Raw genomic sequence first — 14,178 nt, forward strand, 5'->3', positions numbered from 1 at the left:
CTGTAAAGAGCCTGTGAATAGCAGGTGCTTTGTAAATGGCCGTGGTTAAAAATAAGAATATCCCAGTATCTTTATTTTTCATAGAAAATGTCAGCACCAAAATGCTGGGGAAAGCCAAGGTCAACATTCTAACTGAGACCAAATCTTGGGCTTCCTGTCAAATAGTCATCTTCTTTATACTATATGAATCCAAGTAGTTGAGAAGCTAACCCAGCTCTTCTCCTGTTTCGAAACTGCTCTCACTATCTTGAAAGGACATGAATATTTGGTGAAAAGGTCTCTTCAAACAAGGATGTTTTTCCTTCCTCTGACTCAGACTAGAAGGCAGGACACCTGCGAATCGTTAACGATCACCTTTTCCAGGAAGACAGCCAACACCGACCTCCCAAAAACAGGGCTCGGAGCCCTGGTGCTGTACCTGGCCCTCACCCCGTCCCTGCTTACTGAACCCAACAAATGGTCTAAGGAGAGCAGAGCACAACTTTTTGAATTTTTACCAACCTGACTTTTGTCTTCAATGCACTTGGGCTGAGCTGTAGTTTACCATTATCTCCGAGGAAGAGCATCAGTGGATAAACAAGAGCCTGGAGGAGGGTTGACACTTACAACCCAACAGGAGGGCTGAGCCCGGGCCCCGAATGGGACTGTCGGGAGCTGGCCTCAGGTTGAGAGCACAGATTCCAAGTCACGGGCACAGGAGTTTAGATTCTAGTTCTGCCCTCTGAGATTCGTGTGACCCTGGGTTAAGTTATTTCGCCTCCTGGGGCCTGAGTTGCAACATCTGTGATACGGGAGTCACAAAACCTATCATGTCGCTTTCTTAGGGGTCAAAATCATATAAAGAATGTGTCTAGTGTACTAACTGGCACAAGGTGATTATCACTTATTAATTTTGTCTGTCATTTCAGCAGCTCCTTGGGGGCTTCTGTCTGTTGGTAAGTAACATCTGAATGTGGGAGGAATAAAGCTACTTTCAAAAAGGCTTTTGATATTTAAAGCTGCCTTATTCATGGAGGCTTACCCCTAAGGGATCCGAAAGAAGGGGTATTTTTACCAGTTGTGCATCCTGTCTGCCTGGCCAGCACCAGCACAGGGAGTGGGAGAGGCCAGGAGAGAAGCTGCCCCGGTTTGGGGCGGGGGGGGGCGCCCAGCTGTATTCCCAGCTGGGGAGGAACCGCCAGGAGAACGGGCACAGGTCGGCACAGGGGTTCTGTGTGCTCGCCAAGTCTTCCGCCAGACCCCAGGATGCAATGCCCTTCACTTTGACCTCTTAGGCAGCGTATGGGAATAGCAACAGAGCACCGGGTCCCAGACTCCACAATCATTTATTAGATAGACTATTTCGCTGACCAAAAAGGAGAAAAAGTAGCAGACGACACTATTCTACCCAAAACGGTGTTTACATTTTTTTTTCCTTGAACTATTAATCTCCTAAAGACACTGGGCCGAACTGGCAAGGTGACAGCAAAATATGACTGTGCAGTTTGTCTCCTTGGCTGCCCAGAGCTTGGCGGGGAGCACGAATGTGCAGATACAGCCCAGGGGTACGGGGAGAAGCAGGGGGGCGGCCCTACCTGGGGCGGGGAGGAGAGGGCCCCTCACCTTCCACTGTGGGTGCCTCTGACATCCTGGGCCCAAGTTCACTGGCAGACAGTTCTCCAAGACCCCGCCTTGAACAAACTTCCAAACCATCCTTCAGTCCAAGCCAGAATCATCTCCCAGAGGGTACTGCTTCCTACCGGGAATTAATTCTCCTGAGGACAGATCACAGGAGCCCACACGGGCCTGGCCAGATGTGTGGGAGAGGGTAACGGTGAATGTGCTAGCCAGTCTGAACCTCAGCAAGAGGAGAAAGGGCAACAGGGACCCTTCCATGCCAAAGTAGCTGCAAAGCGGTCACGCCGTGGTCCCCAGGCGGTCTCCCAGTGGCCCTCTAATGTAGCTTTGCGGGATGTCCTCAGCCCCCTTCAGGCTGCAGTGTGGTCAGAATTACACAAGATTGAAGGCTGGCGATGGGCCTGGGACGGCTCACTCCAGAGAGGTCACCCTTCTGCTGCTAGTGGACTAGAATGACAGGGACCTAGGAACTTGTCACGAGAAGCCCCTTCTGGTGAACACAATAAGCAGCTGTTCTGCTCCTGGTGACCCTCCGAAAGCCGGGGTCTTTCTGCCGTAGCGCTAACTTAGGTCGTCTCCATTCTTCCTCTCTCTCTAAGGCAAATAGGAAGCAAAAGATGAGATAAAGTGAATGGTCCCTAAATGAAAGCTTGCCCCTGGATTGTGCTCCCGTGGATAGCTGCACTTTTAAAACACATTCATCTCTGGGTCAGCAGCTGAAGCATCTTCTCGAGGGAGCATGTCTGTAGGGGCACCAGTAGGTGTGCATTTCAGAAAGGGAATCGACGGTCAAATAATGTATGGTGACATCCAATTAAACAAAGGGAAGCCAGGGTCTCATTTGCAGGATTTCTCAGAGCCTTGACGCTGTTAACATGCATCATGCATTCTGAAGAGGGGGGATCTGCATGTGGCCCTTCCCAAACTTATTTGACTTTGGAAACCTCCCTCCCCTTGAGAGGGTATATTTTTGGATTGCGGAATATGGGAGATGTTGCCATGTATATTTGGTGTGCCCTTCAGGACCTACTGTCTGATCACAATGCAAATTACAACACATGACAATTCTGGGATTTTAAGGCCGGAGTCAAACAGTCCTGTCAGCCCTGGCAATCCACATGAGGGGAGGTGGGGTGCTAGCCGTGTGAATCCAAGGACACTGAAAGTAAGCCTGGGCATTAAGGAGGGCACGTGATGGAATGAGCACTGGGTGTTGTATGCAACTGATGAATCATGGGACTCTACCTCGGAAACGAATAATATACTGTATGTTAATTAATTGAATTTAAATAAAAAAGAAGAAAAAAAAGAAAGTAAGCATAGGGATTTTTTTTTTCTACTTTCAGTCAGAGAAAATAAAAATGATAACTGTTTTCCTCTGTCTTTGCAAGAGATTACAAAGGCTAATTGGTAACAGATGGACAAGCATTAAATACTCCTAGGAAATGATACACAAAAGGTCAACCGCAACAAAAGGCAATCAGCCGTGTACAATTCAGCCTCCTCGAAACACAAGGCAACTGCTCCGCTCGACCCTGCTCCTGTTGCAGGAGGCCACTCCATCATCAGCCCACGTCCAGCGGCACTTGCGTCCTCCGGACGAAACTGCAGCCCCTCTCTCATTCTTTAAAAAGCAGCCTATAGGCCCCAGAGAAGCAGAATTTCAGTTGGGCAAGATGAAAAAGTCCTGGAGAAGCCTGGTGTTGACAGTTGCACAATAATGTGAACAATGCCACTGAACTATATGCTTAAGAATGGTTAAAATGGTACATTTTACTTTATGTATATTTTACCGCAATTTTTAAAAAAAGCGTTTTTGTTTTTTTTTTAGTGTATCTTCAAGTCTTACCTTGAACCATTCAATTGTATTTCAGTCCTACCAATGACAAAGCCAAGATTTGGAATGGGGGAAATGGGCTCGTCTGGGTTCCATGTCACTTAAACACAGATGGCATTATCACTTTGAAGAGAACCCCAAATTACAACATTAGCAGAAAGTACTGGTGCAACCACTTCTTGTGTATTCTCAGTCCCAGGGAGTATAATCTCAAGAGAATCTGCAAGGTCCAGACCCCTGTGGGGTCGGGGCGGGGCATGGGCAGAGGGAGAAGCAGCCTCCCTGCTGAGCAGAGGGTCTGACCCGGGGCTGAATCCCAGGACCCCGAGCCACTGGAGTGACTATACCTCGCAGCGAAATAGCCTTTGTCCTCAAACTTGCCCGTGAGTGGAAGAGTGGAAAGGAAAATCCCTCTCCAAAAAAGGAAGAGTGACCGCAAATTCCTATGTCATACGGCCACCTGCACCCTTCAACCTTTGCTTTCAACCTCACACGACGTTCAAGGCAGGTTACCCCAAGCTCTCGGGTCCCGCCCTTGCCTAAGTAGGTTTTCCTTCTCCTTTCGGATCTCTGTCCCACAGCCAGCAGCCCGTCCAGGCCCACTAGGAGCTCATCCTTGGGGTCAGAGGATGGCACAGCTTCAGTATTTAATGACTCTTTATTACTCACCTACTGAGTGCCACACCCCAGGGAAATAACACGGCAGAAAGCGCTGTCCCTGCTCTCAAGGGCTTAGAGTCTAAGAGCGGAAAATGGCCAGGAATTAAAATGACAACTCTGAGAAATGAAGAGCCGTGATGGCAGATGTCCTTCAGGTGCTGGGACAGTGCATCAGAGGGTCTGTTTTCCATTTTCCATCACGACTTCCTGGTGTGAGCTGTCCCAGCCTTGCTCAGGCATGGGGCTCTGGGTGAGAGAGTAAGCTGCACTGGGAGATAGGAGGGGGAAGCGTGGGGCAGGAGGGGGAGCCACGCCGGGGCCAGACCCAGAGGCAGAGACGAAGGGGGTGGTGAGCAAGGGGGCAGGTCCTGCAGGGGCCTTGTGCACCAGGTTACAGACTTTAAATGGAATTAGAATGTTAACCGAAAGCAAACCTTCTTTTAGCCTTTGCTACTGTTGTTAGAAATACCCTGATTAAGGATCTCAGCCTTTGGGAGGAAGACAACCAAATCCCTGACCCTGGCTCTTCATAGGACGCGGTGGGGTAGCAAAGCCTCTCAAAACAGCCTACCTGTGGGTGGGCGTGAGGGTTGCAGGCTGTTGACCAGTCATTGCTTAACAGCTTTAGAGACGTGGATGAGCCCGAAAAGGAGGAGGATTAACCCCACCGTGGTATGAACTCCTTTCATGTCTTAGCTGAGGTAGCTGCACAATGTTTTAGAGAGTAGGAACAGAGAGGGAAATTCCGAGAACCAGAACATTTAGGGAGACCTAGGACATGTACCTAAATGAAGAGCAGCAGACTAGCCTGGGACGAGGTGGGGCTAAAGGAAGAGGGTTTCTCAAAGTGAGAGCGTGGAGTAGTCCCAGGTATCCGTGGCTCAGTCATTTGCCAGGGCTGATCTCAAGGACGCGCGGTGCCCTTCCATACTTCCGGTCTGAAAGGTCTAAAGGATGGCTGGAACAGTGCCGCAAGCCGTACGATGCACCAGCAGAGCTGACTGCGTGGCCGCCCTCCCAACTCCAGTGGGAGCTCCTTGCAGAAGAGGACTCAAAGCACACACTCTGCTGAGAGGGAGTTTACGCATCGGCCATTTCATTTGATGCCCACAAAGCCTCCTGCACAAAGCGTCATCCCCACCTTGGCAGTTCAGTTCCCAGAGGCTAAGGAACCCCGAGTGCTTCACAGAGGTGAAGATGTAGCACTGGGATCTAGAGCCGGGTCTTCTGCACTGAGCCCCACGCTGGCCTCCCCGCCCCGGGCCCTCCTCTCCACACAGCACCTGCACACAGGATGCCCCAGGCTCTGCTGCACGCACACTGACCCCCTCACAGCCACTCCGTGTTGGGGAGAGAGCTGGCTGGGAGCCCATGACAAAAGCCCATGTTTAAAACCATTTTTTAAAAAATGTCTTTTTCCCAATCATGGGACTGCTTTTACAAAACCTAAAGGGACCAAGCTTCTTTGCCCCGGTGCAAAAATGCTGTTCAAAGCACTAAATACCCAAATGGAGGGAGAACCTTCTGCTTGGGCTCAAGTCACTTCAACAGCCGTCAGGATAAATGTGCCAGCATGCTGACATGCCGGGGGTCTCCAACCTCTAAACTGTTATTCACTAAAAGTGCATCACTGGTTGCTTAACCTGCTTTAAAAAAAAATGCAGTTCATCGCGGGATGACACATATGCACAAGCACAAACATGCTTCTTGACAAAATGCTGACTGATTCGCAAACACAGAGAAATGTAAAATCCCTGTGAAAAACACATCTTCGTATGTTTAAAAATGGTGGGAAATGTCTGCCTACATTTCATGGCTTCCTTTAAGGTTTCCAGACAGGAGGTGACAGATTGGGGGGGCTGACTCTCCTTCTCTCAGCCCTGTTGAGAAATACCCCGCTAATTCCCTCTTTAATCCAATGAAGGAATAAACAGGATTCTGTAGGGCAGGCTTCCTTAAGAAAAGAATTCCTCTTGGCCCAGGCCCCTACAAACTGGGCCCTTGGCACCATTTGCATTCAGCTGTGGGCTGGGTGACAGATGCACCCTGTGCTCTGTTTGGGGTTTGCTCCAAAGATTCTTTAACCTGTGAGCTATCTGTCCTCACAAGGCTTACCTGGGTCGTCATTTTTTTTTTTTTTTTTTTGAGAGAGCATGAGTGGGGTCAGAGGTGGGGCACGGGCAGAGGGAGAAGCAGCCTCCCCGCTGAGCAGAGAGTCTGACATGGGCCTCGATCCCAGGACCCTGAGACCATGACCCGAGCTGAAGGCAGACGCCTAACCGACTGAGCCACCCAGGCGCCCCACCCAGGACTTCTTAAAGAGAGGAAGGAGAAGGAAGCTCTCAGCGAGGTCCCAGCAGCAGGCGGGAGCTACAAAACAGGCAGGAAGTCCTGGCTGCTCACAGGGGCTCTGGGTCACAGGACATGGGATCAAACTACAGTTGACTCTTGAACAATGCAGGGGTTAGGGGTGCTGACTGCTCCCCCCACACCCATGCGGTCAAAAAGCCACATCTTACTTCGGTAGGGAAACAGTATCGAGATTCCCACCCCATAGAGATGGTAGCCCCCCTCCCCACAGGTACCCTGTCACTCCAGCTTCTACCCTTAAAAAGAAAAGACAGAGAAGGAAACTTACCTAGATTATAAACAAGTCAAGATTTCTCACTAGCTGCTCTCATTCTGTCAATCAACTTCCAAACGTTAGAGCTAAAAGGGAGTAAAGACCAGAAAGGATGTACAAAATTCAGCTTATAACGTTCATGGCCCTCTATGTGGCATAGCCCCAAACAGGAAGCAACGCACGGGCCCATCAACAGGTGACGAGAGAAACAAAACGTGATGCGCACACGCAGAGGGACACCGCGTGGCAACGGAAGGGAGCGACTGCGGGTTTACGCCAGAACCCAGACGGATCCCAGAGACGGTGCTGGGGGACGCAGCAGACACAAAAGCCTCCGTGCTGTGTGATTCCATGTCTGTGACGTTCTGCACCAGGCAGAGCTGAGCTTTGCTGCTGGAAATGAAAACAGCAGCTGCCTATGGGGGCGAGCTGATGGGATGGGCGTGAGGGTATCGAACGGGGTGAAGGCAATGTTCGAGATCTTCATTTAGATGGTGGCTACTGGGTGGAATGGGAGTTGAAACCCACTAAACTATACACTTAAAATCTCTGCCTTTTACCGACATGTTAATGATACCTCCATTTTCAAAAAATCTGCCCTTAATGGTTTTAAATGGGTCCCCAAAGACGAGACAGAAATACCCAACCGATTGGGGCTTCGCAGCTCCTTCCTCTGCTAGTTCTCGGGAGGCAGGCGGCAAAGGGGCAGGGGCTCACGGGGCACCGACCACCATTCGCTGACAGAGCATCTCAAATAGCTAGATTAAGGGCAAGGAGGGAAGGCATTTGTGTGTACTTTCCCTTCTGCCTAAGCAGATCTCTTGGCCGAGCACTCAGAACAGAGAGCGAACAACTCACACAGTTGCTATTTCGAGGCCTGAGCTTCTTAACAAATGTGGTTATGGGCTGTCTGTCCAACAGTTCAAGACCAGAGCGTTATTGTAACTGTATCAAAGGCCAGCAAAACAGGAGCCCTACCCTGGTTTACAAAGTCCTCCCTAGAAACACGGGCGGGGCTAGCAGCACGCTGGGAAGGAGCTACGGCCATGCCCACCTGCAGAAGCCCGAGGCTCACCCACGCAGTGGTGCCCCAGCAGGAACTGGAACGCAGACCCTCCGGGGCGCAAACCCCGCCCCTGCCACTTTGCTCAGCTGGGTCCGTGTAGCCACGTTCTTTTAGCCTCTCTGAACACCAAGTTCCGTCTGAGTAAGCCGGAGCCAGGCCCACTTCTCAGGAGGGTGGTTGTCAGGACTCAGCGGTGACACGTGTGGGACACTGGGCCCAGTAATCCTGCCGCAGCCTCCTGGTCCTCTTCCTTCCCTTCCTGCCGCCCCCCGTGACGTGCCCCACAGGCCCTCCCATCCTGTTCTCAGCCACCTCTTCTCTCTACCTGCCCCCTTCGGTCACCACCTGGATTCCAACAGTAGATAACATAGATGGAAAGCCCTCTTCCTGCAAAACCGACGTGAAAGACAAAATCACTGTGTTCCGGCGATTCGAACCTTCCTCCTCCTCCCTGAAAGGACTCTGTTGTGGGTTGCATTGTGTCTCCCTAACACATTCTGGTGAAGTCCCCCTGGTGCCACAGAACCTGACCTCATTTGGAGACAGGGTTTTCACAGAGGTAATCAAGTTAAAGTGACATCGTTAAAGTGGGCCCCAGCTCAGTGTGACTGAGGTCCCTAGGAAAAGGGGCAATTTGGACACAGAGACACAGACGTTGGGAGGATGATGTGAAGACAGGAGACACAGGGAGAAGGCCACATGAAGGTGGGAGATTGGAGCCAGGCGTTTACGAGCCAAGAACACCAAAGATTATAGCAACCACCAGAAGCCAGGAGAGGCCTAGAACAGACTGTCCCCCCAGCCCTTGGAAGGGACCCACCCCGACACCTTGATTTCAGACCCCCTGGATGCTTCGTGCCCCGCCACCTGCCTTCGTCTGCCTCGCCAGCGAGTCTGGTCTCTCTCTCTTCCCCAGCACACCTGGCCAGGGGCTTAGCACCATCCCCTCATCTCCTCCAGCACAGCCAGCTTTGTCTTCTGAAAATGTGACACTGGGCGGATGGAGAGAGCGTAGATGCTGGAGCTAGGGTGACGCACTGGAGGGTGCTGACTTCACCAATCGTAATAGCGTGTCCCTGGCCAGGTTTCTTCGCATCTCCACCTCCGTTTCCTCACCTGGCAGATGTTGGTAACAGGGCTGCTTCGCTGGCTTATTGCAAGGGTGAAGAGAGAGGCCTGCTCAAAGCAGCCAGGATGCAGTGGGGATAGGAAGGGCAACCGGGAAGGTCATGCTGCCGTGACCTTGCTCAAAATCCTTCAATACCCTCCATCACCTGCCACAGTCCAGATTCCTCGGCAGAGAGCAATGGGCTGTGCTGGTCATTTACAACGCCTCTTCTCGCCAATTCCATTCTTTGCAGAACCCAGCTGTGCAGGTACCCTCCTCCCATATGACTCAGGGTCAGGAGGCCCTTCCCTACAGCACACATGGCATCTCCTGGTGAGTGGTATTGGTCCAGGGGCAGGTATGCGGTGAGGCGAGGTCCACTAGAGAGGAGGATTCACCCACCATGCTCAAGGAGAAGGTGGCTATTTCCTTTTCTCCAAGTCACAAGGGGGCAGGGGGCAGCAAATGACCCACTGTGGTGGGAAGCCACCTTGCCACTACAAGGGACTCAGCGTTTGTTACAGGCTGATTGTATCCCCTCCAAATACATCTGTTGAAGTCCTAGCCTCCGGTTCCTCAGAACGTGACTGTATTTGGAGAAAGGGTTTGTACAGAGGTTTAAGTTAAAATGAGGTCACTGACCAGCGTCCTTATAAGAAGAGATAAGGACACAGACATGTGCAGAGGACAGACCATGGGAGGACACAGGGAGAAGACAGCCATCTGCAAGCTGAAGAGAGAGGCCTCAGAAGGAACTAACCTGCCAACACCTTGATCTTGGACTTCCAGCTTCCAGAACCGTGAAGAATAAATTCTGTCGTTTAAGCCACTCAATCTGTGGCACAGACTAATAATATAGCATTAGAATGAACCAATGCTGAGAAGGCCTAGAAGCACGCAGGGGAGCCTATCCTCTCTCTGGACTTCCAGAAACATCACAGGTATTTCTGTATATATTTTTAAGCCCGTTTGATCTGAGGTTTTCTGCGATGTGCAGCACCCTGATGAACTCCAAGCTTTCAAATCCTTTCCAACACTGCACATTCTCCCCTCCTAACTGAAAACAAGTGCTTTCCCCCCTCCTTCCAAGGACTTACATTCTGATTATTCCCCACTCCTACCTGCTCTTCCTCTTCACCATTCTTTGGCTCCCTGCTTCCCTCTGCCCGTCTCTGCCCCCGGGACCACCATTCTCCAAGGCCCACCTCATGGGCTCCTTCTCCCCTGCAGCTCCAGCACAGTGCCTGAATACGACACAGTACTCTGGACTTCTCCCGTGGGCTATATTTCCTGCATATGCTTTTAACTTATCTGAGACTAGACCACTATCTTTACTAGATCGATTCGAACAGATGACTGAAGAAAGACTGCTGTGTGTCACTGCCTCCCAGACTGAAAGAGAAAATGCCTTCTGCAGACTGAAAAACCTATTTTCAATATGGTAAACTATGAGTCTTTAAATTCCCTGGTAACCTTCTGCCTGTCCAAGGTCATTTCAGTTTCCCCAAAAATTGCTTTTGGAGATGAGATTCATAATCGAGGTCACAGTTTTCCTTTCCACCACCCCTCCTGTTAGTCACTTATCTGAGACTCTGTCAAAAAAGAATTAGAACTATAAATGGGGAAGAATCTGATGGCAGGTGAGAAATTAATTAAAGAGAGACACCACTGCTTATACTTAAACCACAATTCAATTCAATTCAAACCGGTATCAGGAGATACACAAAACCAAAAATAAAAGAAAAACGAAACCCGAAACACCCTGATAGCCTAGACAATACCCATATTTGAAAAGCTGTGTCTTATGGGACTTCCCAGAAAAACTTCCCAATAAAACTTTTATTGAAATAATAAAAACCCTACCTTGGAACACAGAAGATTGGATGACTCACCAAGCAATATGGCTCCAGAAACAAGGAGGCCCCTATGAAGAAACATCACCTTCCTGCATTTCACTACCTCTCACTGGATGACCTCTAGTTGAGGCATCTTTATTTACTACTTGGAAGTTCCTTCTGAGAGCCAGAACAGACCCTCTGGCCAGCTCCAGGACACACAGCTCTCTGACCATCTGTGGCCCTTGACAGTTCTTTATTTTATTTTATTTTAAAGATTTTATTTATTTTTTGACAGAGACTGAGACAGCGAGAGAGGGAACACAAGCAGGGGGAGTGGGAGAGGGAGAGCGAGAAGCAGGCTTCCCGCTGAGCAGGGTGCCCGATGTGGGGCTCGATCCCAGGACCCTGGGATCATGACCTGAGCCGAAGGTAGACGCTTAACGACTAAGCCACCCAGGCGCCCCTGATAGTTCTTTATTAGGGATATCAAGAATACCAAGCACAAACTCCCAAAAAGTAATAGGAATGAGTGGGACAGACAGATGATGCCATGAACATCTAAGGAAGAAAAGATCTCTCTGGGGAGGGTGCTGAGGCTGCCTGGGGCCTGGACCTCCCTGCGGCGGGGAGGCTGGCTTAGGTTAAGGAAGGGGGCACGTCCCCAGCAGCCCCAGCTAACACTGCACATGCTTACTTTCACAGGTGCTGGCCCTAAGCACGGGTAAATGTCACGCTAGGATCACTTTAGGTTCACTGCCTGTGCCCAAGGGAGATGTCAACCCCGGTCTGTTACTCAGTGAATGTAGGTAGTGCTTATGTTTGATTCTGAACTCTTCTAGTGCTTGGTGTCTGTGTCCCCCGGGGGGGGGGTTCTTGTTTCCTGCTGCTGAAAACGTTTCAAACCACCTTAATGGGAATTAATTATGGAAAAGACTAGTCTGAATTAGAGGCATTTTGAAAATAAATACCTTTACTTCCAAATAAATGTTTCCTTTTCAAGTAATTAACCATTATTCCAAGCAGAGGTTCAAAGGACCTACTTTAATGAGTGACTTGGTCATTAGCAACATTCATTTGTACATAAATATGCTAAGGCAGTGTTTCATAATGTGCTTCCCTAGGTAAGCTAAACGTGCCTGCTGACCCTCAGTTTACACCATTTATGCACTTAGCAAACCCTTTCTTCACAGAGGGCAAACGGGCCGTGGCCGCACTGTGATAATTCTGGTGTGATGAATCGCCCTTCTATAGCTCCTGAGCCCGCATACCAATGCTCCCCTTGTGGGTTACAAAGGAGCCAAGGTCTCACCCCGGCTGACCCGGCCATCTGTCGGGTATGGTCAGAAAATACAATGAACTTTTGTATTAGCCTCCACCAGGATTTCTCAGACTTGGCATGCTCAACTGGATCATTCTTTGCTGCGGGGGCTGTCCCGTGCATTGTGGGATATTCAGCAGCATCCCTGGTCTCTACCCAGGGGACGCCAGTAGCATCCCCTTTCTCGGCTATTTCCAGACATTGGCCAATGTCCCCTGGGGGGTATCCCCCTGGAAATCATCTAGTGAACTTTTTTAAACAACTGATGCCTGGATCCCAAGTTCCAAAAGCTCCCAGGTGACTCTGAGAGCTCTAGCCACCAACACTGCCATCCTAGATTCAGACCCGTTCAGTATGTCACTTTCATGAGAAGAAAAAGCCCTGGGACTTAAAGTTCTGAAAAACGGTGACTAAAGCCAACATATAACCCATTCCAGAGCCCAGTAGGAATTCAAGTTTGATTAGCTGCTATTTCTTAGCTTTCAATAAACTCACTGGAATTTGACTTTTGGTCTGAGTTGACCTATGTACCACTGTCCTCTTCCTCTTCTTCTCATCCTAGAATTAAATCACCTTACCTTGCCCAGATGAGAGTAATGGCCCCTTTACTATCTGTTTACCTTTGCCATTTGAGAAATGTTAATTGAGCACCTACTAGAGCCAGGTGCTGAGGATACAGATCTGGGCCAGGAAAGCAGGGGTGGAGGATTGGTGGGTAGGGGGCGGAAATAGGGAGCCAGGAAAGGCCTTAAGAAGGTGATGGGATGATGGGGGATGGCAGGTGGATTCTGGACTGAAGGAGCACCACTTGCAAAGATCAAGTGTTGTTTGAGAAACTGGGGGCTAGAGCACAGGGTCCCTGCACGACCGTGATGGGGGCCCACGCAAGAGAAGCATGCAGGGTGCAGACAGACCATCAGGGACCTTGAAAACCAGCCAACCAGGCCTAACTTCATCCTGAAGGTCATGGATCTGAAGCAAGGAAGTAAAAAAAAAAAAGCTTTTCATCGTCAATTTAGAATCAAAATCACTGGGATTTGAGGCAAGGGGGGTAGATAAGATCAGGGGCCAGGGGCCAGATGAGAGGTCTGGTCTAGCAGGTAACCAAACACACAGAGCTAGGGCTCTGAGGAGACATCCGGGTTACAGAGAAAGATCTGCCACTGCCCTACTTAGGGTGTGTGCTGGAACTCAGATATTAGGGGCTGAACTATGTCCCCTCCCCCAAAAAACCCCCCCAAAACCCCAAAGCCTCAAATGTTGAGTCCTGACCCTTTGTACCTCAGAACGTGACTGTATTTGGAGACAGGGCCTTTACAGAGGTAATTAACTTAAAATGAGGTCATTGGGATGGGCCATAATCCAACAGGACTGGTGTCCTTGTAAAAAGAGACTAGACCACAGACGCACACAGAGGGAAGCCCGTGTGAGGACCCAGGGAGAAGGCGGCATGCGCAAGCCAGGGAGAGAGGCCTCAGAAGGAACAGCCCTGCCGACACTTGATCTCAGACTTCCAGCATTTAGACCCGAGAGGAGCTAAATGTCTGTTAGCCCCCCCTCACCCCCAGCCCATCTGTGGTACTTGTTATGCAGCCTGAGCTGACTGAGACTCTGGGGAACCATCTGAAGGGAGCAGGTGGTGGAAAGGATTCTCGAAGGAGAAGAGCAACCAGCAGAGCACAAGAAAAATCCGGAAAAGCAGCCTCCCCCCGCCAATCCCAAGGAGAGAGTGTCAAGGACTGAGCAGTCATCGGCAACGCCCTGCAGAGGTTGACCGAGACCGCCAAAGCAGTTCCAGGGACCTGGCATCAGGCAGGCTTGACACCATCTGGGGCGCAGAGACCACGAGGCCCAGCAGGCAAGGCAGGGACGCTGGGCGAAGCTGGCGCCTCCCAAGAGCACGGACACACAGACAGTGCGAGGGCCGTAGCCCCTGGGATGTGGCCAGGCTTGTGACGGGGGCTTTGCGAGGGCTCTCACGGAGGCCCACACCAACATGCGTGCTCCAGGGGCAGCATACGGCGGCCGGACAGAAGCCAAGAGGCCTGCTGTATGGGTCCTGAGGACACAGTGCCACATGGACCCAGCCTGGGCCCGGGGGTTCTTCTGCC

The 14,178-nt window shown here is 50.6% G+C and overlaps 1 protein-coding gene across 6 annotated transcripts in view; it reads right to left on the minus strand.

Moving 5' to 3' along the window:
* The window catches only part of SLC22A23 (solute carrier family 22 member 23), a 178,524-nt gene that overhangs the window by 151,684 nt on the left and 12,662 nt on the right, over window positions 1-14,178 (minus strand). The window contains exon 1 of one of the 6 annotated variants that reach the window (XM_035030750.1): window positions 1,603-2,015. The exons of the other annotated variants lie outside the window; for them this stretch is intronic. Coding sequence (XP_034886641.1) covers window positions 1,603-1,692 — 90 coding nt within the window. The 5' untranslated portion in view covers window positions 1,693-2,015. Of the gene's footprint in view, window positions 1-1,602; window positions 2,016-14,178 lie in introns of those variants that run through there. 6 annotated transcript variants of the gene reach the window in all.

Source organism: Mirounga leonina, unplaced genomic scaffold (genome assembly GCF_011800145.1).
Source record: "Mirounga leonina isolate KUSES-001 unplaced genomic scaffold, KU_Mleo_1.0 Mir_366, whole genome shotgun sequence".
NCBI lineage: Eukaryota > Metazoa > Chordata > Mammalia > Carnivora > Phocidae > Mirounga > Mirounga leonina.